General features: G+C 38.1%; 2 protein-coding genes across 2 annotated transcripts; both read right to left on the bottom strand.

The window, feature by feature from the left end:
* Positions 1-1,892: 1,892 nt before the first annotated feature.
* On the bottom strand, positions 1,893-3,220 carry LOC107657166 (GTPase IMAP family member 7-like). Its single transcript, XM_016445191.1, has 2 exons — positions 3,208-3,220; positions 1,893-3,001 (listed from the first exon to the last, which is right to left on the bottom strand). The coding sequence occupies exons 1-2, from the start codon at positions 3,218-3,220 to the stop codon at positions 1,893-1,895; spliced, it is 1,122 nt and encodes a 373-aa protein (XP_016300677.1).
* A 5,320-nt stretch (positions 3,221-8,540) lies between these two features.
* LOC107657165 (GTPase IMAP family member 7-like) lies at positions 8,541-9,781 on the bottom strand. Its single transcript, XM_016445190.1, has 3 exons — positions 9,775-9,781; positions 8,728-9,575; positions 8,541-8,624 (listed from the first exon to the last, which is right to left on the bottom strand). The coding sequence occupies exons 1-3, from the start codon at positions 9,779-9,781 to the stop codon at positions 8,541-8,543; spliced, it is 939 nt and encodes a 312-aa protein (XP_016300676.1).
* Between the last annotated feature and the right edge of the window lie 3,513 nt (positions 9,782-13,294).

Here is a 13,294-nt window from a genome sequence, read left to right as displayed (position 1 = left end):
TCGTCGCTTCAGTCGAATTAACCTCCTATGAGATCCTATGGCGAAATGCCCGCTTATATAGCCAGATGGCCCCGCCCATTCTGGCGGGCTTCGTTGCCATAGGCTCGTGCAGCCCTGCTGCCGAGACATTGGTTCGTTTTTTATTTACTGTACGAACCAATGGTCGTGCAGTTACACTGTGTGATTGTAAAGGCTTCAGTCCTCTGAGAAAAAGGAGTTTTTCCCATAGCGTCTAGTGACGCAGTACTCGTTCCCGTATCTCAGGGAACCGAGGTTACGTAAGTAACCGACTAGGTTTCTACTTTTCTGCAATTTTCACCAAACTTGTCACAGATGATCTTTAGACTAAACATCTCAAACAGCCACCAGTATATATGTATGAATTGGTTTTTATATTTGTTTACTTTATTGTAAATTTATGAAAAATGCAGGAAAAAAAACTCATGCCACATGTATGCAATAAAAAAAGGACACGTATGCAAAAAGACAAGGACATGAGCATCATATGTTTGCTGAAAGTGACAAAAGGCTGTAACGGTTGTGTGTAAAGCCCTTTGTAGAGGTTTCTGGTAAGAGCATGTAGACATTTTGTAATGATTTGACCACATCATTCCAGAAACCCCAAAACAGCCATTTACTTCTGAAAAAAGAGATAACTATTAAAAAATAATGTATAATTTGATCTATTAAAATTTAAATGTTTAAATAATATTTCTGTTCAGTCCAAACAGCTTTTTCATATATCTATATCATTTCTGAAACTGTCCCTTATTTTAGGAAGAGAACTGAATTTTGTTTTCAGTATGTATACATTAGAATTTTACTGGTGTTACTTTTTTCTTCACACTTTGTCTTGTTCATTAATGCTTTGCAGCTCACAAACTCCACATCACTGCAGCAATAATCAAACTCTCTCTCTCTCTCACTCGCTGTGTGTGTGTGTGTGTGTGTGTGTATGATATATATACATTTATTCATGCTTATACATGTCATACACTTCATAAACCTTGACACAATCCTACATATATATAGAAATTAAAATCTGTATCTAGTGTGTTTGTGTGTGTGTGTGCATATGCTTATTCACTTTGATTTATAGGGCCTGATTATCCATAGACGGGATTGGGTGAGTGCCCTGGGGCACCAGCCAATAGGGGGGCACCAAGTGATTAAGATAATGACTAGACCTTTAAAATATTTTTCATGTTTTGTATATATTATTTTGCTGGAAGAGATGCAGATCCATACAAAATGAACAGTTAATGATACAATATATACAGAGAGAATATAAAATATTTGCATATAAAGAACTGCGATTGGGGCAGGTCACAGTGTATTTGCCCCCTCCCCCAGTCAGAGTCGAGCTGGGTCGGGCTGGGCACTTCAAATGTGGTCACCCTAGGGCTCTACACTGTGTTAATCCGGGCCTGTTTATAGCTATAACTTTAGTTTCATTTGCTTTTTTATCCTTTCTATAGATGTAATGCGACTAGTCCATCTTGTTTTATCTTTGCATCTATTCAAACTATTATTTCAGTGCTGCTGTGCATACAATATATGTAATATATTAATTAGTGTACTTTTATTTTGATTTTATTATAACATAAATGTATTCCCTGATTATTTTTTTTAAGCTAATAGTTCATATTGTCACACGTTGACTCTATTTAGTTTAATAACACACATTTTAATTGAACACAATTGTTTTAAAGATATGCATTTAATTTGAACACAAAGATACATTCAAATATACAAAATATGCATCTGCATGTATATACTACACACACACACACACTAGATAGCTTTTCATATATATGTAGGTTCGTGTCCAGGTTTATGTAGCATAAGACATAAATGGGTATAAGCATGAAATATGTTTTTTTTTTTTTTACTCAATATAAATTTGCCATTTTGCTATTAAGACCAACCATTTCTTCTGCTTTCTCAATCAGATATTTTCCATTCTCCCAGGTGTCCATTGCTGCCTTTGCTATGGCATCAGACACAGATTCAGCTTCTGCTGCTGCTTTCCAACCAGAAATTCCTCCAGCCACACCTCCTACAAAAGCGGCAGCTCCGAGCACACTTGCAGCTAGTGTACCTGCACCTGCTACTGCTCCTTCTGCCACCGCTGCTCCTACACCCGCCTCTGCAAATGCTGTTTTTAGAGTTAAATATGATTTTAAAATATACAGAACTGTAGCTACTACAACACCGATTCCGATAAGAGCACCAAGCACGGCCTCTGTTGCTTCTCCTGCAAACTGCCTCAGATAATTGCAATGAACAATTTTCTTTGCTTTTTCACGTTGCTCTTCTGGAGGCACATTTTCTTCGGTTATATTCTTCACTTCCTCTTGAATGTGTTTCTCCACTTCTAGAAGCACCTCACTGGTGAAGCGGCCATTTTCTTCCACAATCTTGTCAATGGTCTCCAGCAGATTTTTCACCTGTACCTTGTTGCTCTTGTTGCCCCGTTTACGTTTATTCCAGTATTTGTTGTCGATGACGTGACAGCGACCTCCACATTTATCAACCAGCTCCTGAAGCTGTGAACAGTCCTTCATAAACTCTTCAGTGGTCTTGCCTTCTAGCTGCTCACCAAAAGTGAATAAGATCACTGTGTGTTTCAAGACGTGCTCATCTTTGAAGGTGTTCAGGATTTTCTGTACCACCTCGTTTTCATGTTCTGTGTATCTTCCGACCTTTAGGACCACGATAAAAGCATCAACCTCAGGAGCGCAATCAATCAGAGCTTTGAGGAGCTCAGATTTTGTCTCCTCATCATTACGATCCGTGTCAAAGGCTCCTGGTGTGTCAATAACTGTGATCTTTCTGCCATGAACCTTCCTCTCTCTTTTTTGATATTCAACTATAATATTTGAAGCCGAAGCTTTAGTGGTGAACACATTTTCTCCAAGAATTGTATTCCCAGTGCTGCTTTTGCCGTCTCCTGTTTTCCCAAGAAGGATGATCTTTCTTTCTGGCAGCGAAACACTGGCTGTTGGAAACAAACATTTTATAATATGAGCTTTACTTATAAGATCCTGAATTATTTATTTATTTAAACTTCTGAACAAGAGTTATCTGGAAAAAAAAAACTGCTGGTTATTTCTGCTGTTCCTAAAGCATTCAGTAGCTCTACTCTCTGCCATTGTAAACGCATTTACACTTTAAATGTAACATTGTGCAACAATCATGACTTACAGGTACATCCCATGATCCTTCTCTGTTGATGATGTACGTCTCTGTAAGTGAAATGATATCCAGGTTAGTCTTGGCATTAACCAATCAATATATGACATTTCAAACTACATATGTAATGCTTTTCAGCTGAGACTAGAGTTAGAGCTCTCTAAATGCATCATATTCCTGCATTACATAAGTTATACCGGTAACACTTTATTTCGATAGTCCACTTTAGACATTCTATTAACAGCAAGTAACTTTGCAACTACATGTCAACTAGCAGTTAGTAGAGCATTAGTAGCCTGTCTGCTTAATATCTTCTAACTCTTTCTTTGTCAACTTATTCTACTAACCCTAAACCTACCCTAACAGTCTACTCTGAGAGTTAGTAGACATGTAGTTGCAAATTAATGAGAATTAGTTGACATGTAGTTACAAAATCACTTATAGTTAGTAGAATGTCTAAAGTGGACTATCGAAATAAAGTGTAACTGTTATACCTGATGCATCCACAGATGTCTGGACACTACAATCACTTCTGGTAACACTTTACACTACAGCAACCATGTTACTGTCTTTAAATGGTGCAAAATGTAAAGTATACTCACTTTACTGTTTTAAATCCCTTTCTTAGTTTCTCCCAAAAAAAAAAGTTGTTGATGGACGTTCACTCCAGCTTTTGCTTTCTTAAGTAAGCCTGGTAAGAAACTTTAAGAATCATTCTTCAAGAGTCAATGCTTTTCTAACAGATAAATAAAACCTGTAATCACAGTCTTGAAAGTTGTAAAATCCTGAAATCAATTGGCGCCGTGGTGGAGGGAGTCAACCTTCACCTAATCTTCTGAGATCATCAGAGTTTTCAAAAAACGACTGAAGACACACCTCTTCCACATGCCCTTTACCACAATCAAACAAAGAAACTTACTATAACTCCTATTTATTTAAAAAAACTTTCACTTCTGCTTGTGCACAAATCAGTTTTTAAAAATGAATTGTTGATCTCTATAATTGCATTTCATTAGTCAAGATCTAAGGAAGAACACTGTCATGACATTCATAATTCATGTTCAGTGTTTTTTGTGTTCATTTGTAAGCTGTATCCATACAGCCATTAATCAGCCAGGATTTCAATTGCTGGAAACCTGCATATTAAAAATAAAATATAGCTTTTGCATCTGAGTGTTAATTCTCATGTTGTACAAGCGCCATCTGCTGGACAGAGAGCCATCCAACAACATCAGGTCATTAGTCACAGATCAGGGCTGTTCAATCCTTCTCCTGGAAGTCCACTGTCCTGTAAAATGGAATTTCTTATCTGGAGACCCTGATTAACTGGTTCAGGTGTGTCTAATTAGGGTCAGTGTCTCCAAGCAAGAGTATGGACAGCCCTGCTGTAGATGCTGAATGAACTACAACAAACCTTTACAAAGTCACAGGTGTATTCATGTTTTTTGGAGATACACTGTCACAGCACAGACGGTTGTTGGGTTAGTTGGTTATTGGTTCCCCAAGTCTAAATTGGTGCAAATAGGAGTGCACTTCTGTATTGAGAAAAAATAATACACTCAATAAAATTATGGCAACAGATTACAATGTCACATGTTAAGTTTGTTTTGTAATAGGTTTCTTTGTGTTTCCTGTTTGGTTCCTGTTTTTCCTTATTTGGTCATGTTCCTGTGTTCATTAGTTCCCTTGCTCATTGTTTAATTATTAGTTTACCTGTATCACCTGTGTCTAGTTAATCAACCTTGTTTGTCTTGTATTTAAGCCCCAGTCTGTTAAGTCTTTGTTTGTCCGGTCACAGTTACTCAATGTCGTGTTTCCCATTGTCCTTCTGCCCTTTTGTTATTAAACTGAGAGTTTGGTTTTCACCAGCTCTCTCCTTCGCCTTCCTCCTGACAAAACCGTGACAGATGACCGGACCAAAACATATGATGACAAGGGCTGAGGACAAGCTGTGTGGGCTACGGCAAAGTGGTTGGACTTTGGAGGGATATGTGGAGGAATTCCTCGAGCTTTCCAACAGGGTGAGCTGGCACGACTCTGCACTTGGTGCCTGCTTTCTGTTGGGGCTGGATGATGAGACTATCCGCTGTGATCTCCCCGTGTATGATTTTCCTTTGATAGAGTTAATCTCTGATCTCAAGTCTCCTCATCCAGCCCCCTCAGGAGCACGCCGTGTCTCCACAGCTCACCCCACACCAGGAACCCCCACATACCACACCAATGGCTCCGCCCACTTGCCAAAGCCAGGGTGTCCCCGTATTCTCCAAAGCTCCACCGTAGTCTTCAGCCCAGGAGCGCCAGCCACTTGGAAGTCTAGACGGCCAGCCTCTCAGCAATCAAGCTCGCCGGCTGCTCGGAAGTCAAGACGCCCGGTCTTTCAGCATTCAAGCTTGCCGGCCGCTCTGAAAACAAGGCCACCGGCCGCTCCGAAGTTAAGCCAGCCGGCCGTTCCTCAGTCAAGCCCATCGGCCGCGGCATTCTCAAACCTGCCAGCCATGCCGTTGTTAAGCCAGCTGGTCGCCCCAGAGATCGCTCCAGTGTTGGCTCCTGTTCCTGAGTCTAGCCTACGGAGGGCACCTGTTCCCGAGTTTAGCCCAGTGAGGGCTCCTGATCCCCAGTTAAGCACAGGGAGGGTGGCCTCGGAGGCTGCTCTGCCATGGCCTTCTGAACTGTCTGCTCCGCCATGGCCTCCTGAGTTCCCTACTCCACCATGGCCCCCTGAACTGTCTGATCCGCCATGGCTCCCCAAGCTGCCTGCTCCGCCATGGCCTCCTGAACTGCCTGATCCGCCCTGGAGGCCTTCCTTGTCCCCGTCCTGCACCAGCCTCCAGGGCGCCCACCCCCCCTCCCCGGTGGAATTGTTACGGCGCGGGACGCGCCTTTCGGGAGGGGGGAGTAATGTCACATATTCATTTTGTTTTGTCATTGGTTTCTTTGTGTTTCCTGTTTGGTTCCTGTTTTTCCTTATTTGGTCATGTTCCTGTGTTCATTAGTTCCCTTGCTCATTGTTTAATTATTAGTTTACCTGTATCACCTGTGTCTAGTTAATCACCCTCATTTGTCTTGTATTTAAGCCCCAGTCTGTTCAGTCTTTGTTTGTCCGGTCACAGTTACTCAACGTTGTGTTTCCCATTGTCCTTCTGTCCTTTTGTTATTAAACTGAGAGTTTGGTTTGCACCAGCTGTCTCCTTCGCCTTCCTCCTGACCCAACTGTGACATGCAAGCAATGTTATTAATTAAATCCAGCAAATAGGAATTGAGTTGGAATGAATCAAATGAGCTCATTAAAAGTCAACCATTTAAAATGAGTAACTGCAAATAGCACGCAAAAAAATAAGTAAAATGTAAATGAAAATATTGAGTTCAATGGACAAACAAAAACTATGCTTATGAATACTACTTGAAATTATTTTGACAACACATAATTAAGTTAATATTATTAATAATATTTAGTGGATTATTTATGTGTTTTAATTAATTAAATTTTATTTCAGGTATGAATAACAGACAAAAGTCAAATATGAATTAAGAGCTCTTTATTTGTATTGCCAACAACAGTCACAATCCAACTTTATTGAATAACAAATATTAATCAGTTTTGAATAGTGAACAATTCAAAGTGGCAAAAAACATTTATATTGCATTTCTTTTTGGACTTTAAATTTAGCACAAAAACAGCTGTATGCGTTTGTTTGTGTGTGTACTGTATTCCTGTAAGGGTTCAGTCACTAGCTATGTTCCCATCCCTATTTTTATGCACATTTTGGGATATCTCGTAAAAAATGCTGGATGGAAGTGCCAAGATGTGCATAAATTCTAAAAGTGTACACAAAAAAAAACAAATGTGCTCAGTTGAGGTGGAAAATGTTTTTGTCCAATAAGAAGATATGCGCATAAACTATGATGGAAAAACATTTACCACATAAATCTATTGACGCGCAATACAAAACTCACATGATTTTGCCTCAACAGATAATGTGATTGGATTACTGGACTCATTGGAATCATCAAGGGTTTGGTTGTAACATTTTTAATTAACTGTTATAACTATCCCCACCCCAAGCAGCCTACTGTTTTGGCATGAAAGGGCTACTATAGGTTTTAATTGTATCTACTATGATTGCTAGGCAAAAAATTATTGTAATAAAAAAAAAATCTTTCTTTCCTGAAATTGCTCACAGTCACAAGCCTCTTCTCCTGTAAGCTCAAAAATGTGATGGGAGTGTAATGATGACGTCACCACAGCTCTTTTCTGACTTCAGCTCTTTCCCCGGGTCTCCCCTAATTTCACACAAACTGTCCAAAAAAATCTAGAAATTAATTTAGTTAAATAAAGTTTATATATTAAATTCGGTGAAATCTACAAACCCACAGAATGACATTGTACAGTGTACCAGCACGCATAAGAGTAATCAGTTGATCAAAACATTTTATTCAATAGAATTTATTAATAGCATTTAGCAACAACACAGGTATCTCAGTGGTTTATTTAAAATAACTCTCTTTGAAACTGCTCTGTGAATATCCATAAAACTGGATCGGGGATTTCTATAGCCTACACTCAGTCAGTGGTGAATTGAAGGCTTCATTCACAGCAGCTGTCTGAGACCAGTTATACATATTGACCCACTGATCATACTATACTATAGGTAAAACTAGACCGAATTCAAAAATACAAACACTGAAGTCTCAAAGCTATAACTTGCAGAAAACACTGTGATACCTACATAACGGCGAGCATGAATAATGAGACTAATCGTCAGTCACTTTTTTTAATCATATGCCTTGACAGGCATGCGAATAGTAATAGCCTAATAATAACCACTACCACAACCATCATCATCTCGCACGTAATGTGTTTTAATATTTCCATTATTAGTCCTCTGTTGATGGCCTCATCGGGTTTTGCGTTAAACATTGTCAATGCCCCATTCAAATTTTACTTCTTGGTGGTTTGTTTTTAATAAAGCACACATCTGCAGAATCTCCATGTAACTGGACTAATCTGTGTGGACTAATCTTGTTGTTGTTGTTGTTGATGATGACAAAAAGATTTAAAAGTTACATTTTTAGGCCAGTCAGCCTCAGCAGCGCTCGTCAGTATCAAAATGATTGAGATGACCCATCAAATCGAAGTAGGCGGGGTTTACTGTTCACTGAAGCGGAGTGTGAATTCCAGCGCGTAGCATCAGTTTTAACATTGAAAGAGAGCGAGAGAAGCTGATGAGAGTAGTGAAACATTTAAGTATATTGTTGATCACGGGGGTTAAATATAAGTGAAATATATTCTTGTATATTTTCAACTGCAACTTTTGCGTTCTCATAAGTAGCTACTGCGCCCATCTTTACAGCATCAGATACAGAATCAGCTTCTTTTGCTGCTTCCCATCCTGTAGCTCCTCCTGCAATGAATCCTGAAAGCCCTGCAACTACAAGAGTAACACCTGCAGCATATGTACCAATCCCTGCACCTCCTGTGACCCCTGCCTTTAGTGCAGCTGCTCCAATACCTGTCCCCGCTGCTGTTGCCACCTCTGAAGTGCTGGCTTCTTTAAGGCAGGTCAAAGCTATTGCAACACTACCAACAATGCCTGATAAAGCACCAGTTAGAGCCCCTATTGATGCACCTGCAAGTTTCATCATTAGATTATCATGCACAATCCTTTCTGCTCTCTCTCGCTGCTGGTTTGGAGACACTGTGTCTTCATTTGTATTCATCATCTCTCGAATCATCATCTCCTCCACAATTTGAAGTATCTCATTGTTGTAGCGGCCGTTCTCATGAACCATTTCATTTATGGTATCCAGCAGATTTTTAACCTGGATTCTGTTGCTTTTGTATCCACAACTACAGGGGCAATGGAGACATTTTCTCCAGTGTTTACTGTCAATGACGTGACAGCGACCTCCACATTTATCAACAAGCTCCTGTAGTTGTGGACTTTTCTGAACAAATTCTTCAATGGTTTGACCCTCTAGATCTTCGCCGTAAGTGAATAAAACCACTGCATGTTTAAAGGCGTCCTCTCCACAATACTTTCCTATTTCATTCACAATCTCTCTTTCGTGTCTTGTGTACCTTTCAACTTTTAGAACAATGACAAAGGCATCAACGCCTGCAGCGCAATTAATAATGGATCTAACGATCTCAGATTTGATGGTCTCATCATCACGATCTGTGTCAAGGACTCCAGGAGTGTCAATAACTGTGATCTTCTGTCCATAAACCTTCCTCTCTCCTCTTACAGATGTAACTGTTACGGAATTTGGTGAAGCATCTGGGGTGAAAATGGTTTTTCTAAGGATTGTGTTTCCAGTGCTGCTTTTTCCATCTCCGGTTTTCCCAAGTACGATCTTTCTGTCAGGTGAAGACACACTGGCTATTTAAAGAAGATGTTTGTTATTAGATACATATAATGAAAATCTTTATGTGTTTAATACATGCATTACGTTTGAAATTCTATTGCTACATCACTAGTTATTCAGCGACAATGTGAATGTTTTTCTCAAGCACTCTAGCAAAACTCTAGCATTGTAAATATTTGAAACTTTGATTCTCAAAGCATTGTTTTAACTTACCTCCCATTACCCTCGTCTATTAATGCTACTCTCTGCAATATAAATAGTAACAATACATATAACATTTGTCAAATCAGTTTGCAAATGATTCATATTTTAGTTCAATTTTAGGAGATAATAAAAAAGAAGAAAAACAACATAACAGAAAAATGTCCTTATTGAGCTGTTTTGCATGTTGTACCTCTATAAGCATGCGACCAGTTGAGTGATCTCTTTACCTGTTGCTCTTATTTCATTTATTAATTTACTTTTTCAAAGAGATATTTAAATTTTGTGTATTTTGATGAATATATGTGTGATCTTGGATTGTACTAAGCTTCATTGCTCTATTTTTCACATACACATTGATACACTGCTGTACAATGCCAGTGAAAAGTGTTTTCTAAACTGTACAGATGCATGTGCAATAACAGTTCAGACCAGAGTGTTTCCAAGTAGCAAACATGATGCAAGATCAGGGTTACCAGGTAACCAATACAAGCAATACAATTCATGTCAGAAGGTTTAGTAACACAGTGGTATTACTGAGAAGACTTTTTCATGAATATTGAGAACATTAGACAATAAACAAGATCAGGAAATGCTGGACAGGAGTAAATGAATTATGGCATCACATCAGAAAGAGCTGTAATTCGTAACTGATCAATTATTTGTGCTTCTTGAGTTTAAAAAAATTATATGCACTGACTAAACACGGTCAAGACCATGTCTGTATGTTTTCATAACTCCAAAAGGGCCTTTTATATATGTCCTTGTATATGTGTGTTTAAATATATTTAACGTATATAATTCGTTTATTTTATTTTTTAAATAAAATAATAATCTCTTTCCAAAAAAAAACAAAAAAGTTTTATAAGTAGACATCGGACAAGAACTTCATTGTTGTGAATCAAAAGTAAGTTCAAAAGTAACACTTACCTCCGCATGAATCAAGAATCAAGACAGAGGATGTTTAGAGGATGCTCACAGGCAGCAACATCAGGCTCCAGAGCCCTGACTTTCACTTTCTCTGCACTTTAATGTGGAGTTCTATTTAGTTTCATTCTCTTTGTTTTCCTTGTATTCCATAAACGGATTGGTGGATGCTGCTGCTTTAGGGACTCATTTGGCAGTCACGCTTGTGATCTTCACAGTCAAAAGTGACCCGACAGCTGAAATGTAATTTTTTTTCGCCCCAGTAAAATCAATGTAATATATTTTTGTTCAACAATATTTTTATTTTTTTTTGTTTTGTATTTTTTAGATAATTTCATGGCACTAATTAATATTTATGAAATAATTATGATACATTTCTGCCCATTGAAAATAATACAAATGTTTTAAAAATATATATTTTTATATTACTTTTCAATGAATGCAGTATTTCATGTTAAAATAGAGTCAATGCCTTTAAAATCCCATTTTTGAATGCTGAATTAGTGCCATCTGGTGGGAGTAAAATAAGAAAAACATCTGCAATTCCATGGTTTAGCCTATAGATCCCCCAGTAAAATCAATGTATCATATTTTTGTTCTATAATATTTTTTCTTTTGTATTTTGAGATAATTTCATGGAACTAATTAATATCTATGCAATAATTATGATAAATGTTTTTCCCATTGAAAATAATACAACATTTTTAAAAATATATATTTTTATATTACTTTTCAATGAATGCAGTATTTCATGTTAAAATAGAGTCAATGCCTTTAAAATCCCATTTTTGAATGCTGAATTAGTGCCATCTGGTGGGAGTAAAATAAGAAAAACATCTGCAATTCCATGGTTTAGCCTATAGATTCTTATATAGCTCTATATAAAAGGCCTATACATTCTCTAATTGTTTTTAGACATAAATACTTATTTTTATTAAGTTGGGTTTACTTTATTAAGTGGGTTTGGATTAGAGGTCTGCTACCCGACCCGAGCCCGACGGGTCCCAAAATACTTTCGGGTTTCGGGTCGGGTTCGGGTTAATAGCTAAACTAAAACTATATGAAGTAGCCTAGGCTACGCTGCTTTCATAGACGCACGCACACACATTATAGCACTGACTCGTGCACCCTCCAGGATCCTTTTTCATAGGATCAAACAGAGGATTTCTTCACTATCCGGGTCAGCCAGTGTATTGCAGAAGGTGTGGTGCTCAAGGGCACGTAAAGGCAGATTGTGCAGGCCAGCGGTGCCGTTTTTGTGGATCGATGGAGCACGTGGGGTAAATTCTCTGCAATGAGGGGGTAAAATCGCTGTTTTTGAAGTAACTAAGCCTCATTGCTTGTAGAGAGAGGCGCGGAGACGCAGGTTCACACATGCAACTTTCATCCCTCTCTCTCCCTCTCTCTCTCTCTCTCTCTCTCTCTCTCTCTTTTACTGACCGTTGCATGCAATCGTGAAATACAGCATTTTTTTTTTTTAATTGGTTATTCGTTGTGGGGAAAAAAAAAAAAGATTTCGGGTTCGGGTCGGGTTCGGGCTCTAAATTGAACTGTGCCTTGTACATACATATGGACAAATGTCCATATGTATGGACACATAATGTCGGGTCAGGTCGGGCTGGGTCAGACGATCTCGGGTACGGTTCGGGTTCGGGCTTCAGTTTAAAGCCTGTGCAGACCTCTAGTTTTTATATATATTTAGACATTCTCAAAGGCAACTTTTTGTAAAGGTTTCGATTTTTTTTGTTTGTTTGAAATGTTGATTTGAAGCGTCAGTTTTTTAATTCTTATTAATACAGTCAAACCTGAACACTGAGAAAGCGTTTTGTTACACAAAACATTCAAATTCTATAAAAATGTAACAAAACTCTACATTATGAACCTTAACCCAAAAACCTTTAGCTTCATACACTAGATAAGTGTGACCCTGCCTGTGGAAATTAGGGCTGGGTTTTGATACAAATTTCTCGATTCGATTCGATTCTCATTCACAAGCTTGCGATTCGATTCGATTCAATATCAATTATTTTGGATATATATCAGGTACAGTACATGCCAAATTTTCTAATGCTGTAAAATATACAGAGAGTCAGTTGGTACTACATTACTATAATATTGAAGGTTAAAAATTAACTGATTTGTATAAAACCACTTAAATTACACTCAATGAAGTTTTTATAATAATAAAGTTGCAATTACATAATATTTCTACTCCAATTCTTTTGTTTTATATAAACATTTAAATGGCAACTGCCATAAAAACTTGACGGAAAAATGTAACAAAAATGAACAGAAATGTTTTATCAGAGCTTAATCCTTCTGGGTTTGATCTGATTTCAACCTCTTATTTCAGTTTTCTGACTCGTTTTGGCTTATTTGGGTTATAGCCATTCCAATTCATTTGAGTGTGTATAATTGTGTATGTTTGTGTGTGTGTTTGTGAGTGTGTGTTCGAGTGAGTGTGTCTGTTTTGCACTCTTGATGTTTTAGAGTGTAACCCCTTTATTTCTGTCCATTTTTTACTGCACTGTAGTTGAATTATTGCTTTTATTTTACATATTTGCTGTGTTACAGTCACACCAGTTCATAGGTGTGTGTGTGTGTG

The sequence above is a fragment of the Sinocyclocheilus anshuiensis genome, unplaced genomic scaffold, assembly GCF_001515605.1.
Source record: "Sinocyclocheilus anshuiensis isolate Anshui unplaced genomic scaffold, SAMN03320099.WGS_v1.1 scaffold171, whole genome shotgun sequence".
Lineage (NCBI taxonomy): Eukaryota > Metazoa > Chordata > Actinopteri > Cypriniformes > Cyprinidae > Sinocyclocheilus > Sinocyclocheilus anshuiensis.
Note: the sequence above shows the minus strand (reverse complement) of the source record. Positions and strands in the feature narration are given on the sequence as shown.

What these genes read in the sequence shown, in the direction of transcription:
- LOC107657165 (XM_016445190.1), bottom strand. An exon ending in AAGAAGCCAGCACTTCAGAG is followed by an intron (nt 8,625 to 8,727) that starts GTGGCAACAGCA and finishes TTACTCTTGTAG; the next exon opens with TTGCAGGGCTTTCAGGATTC.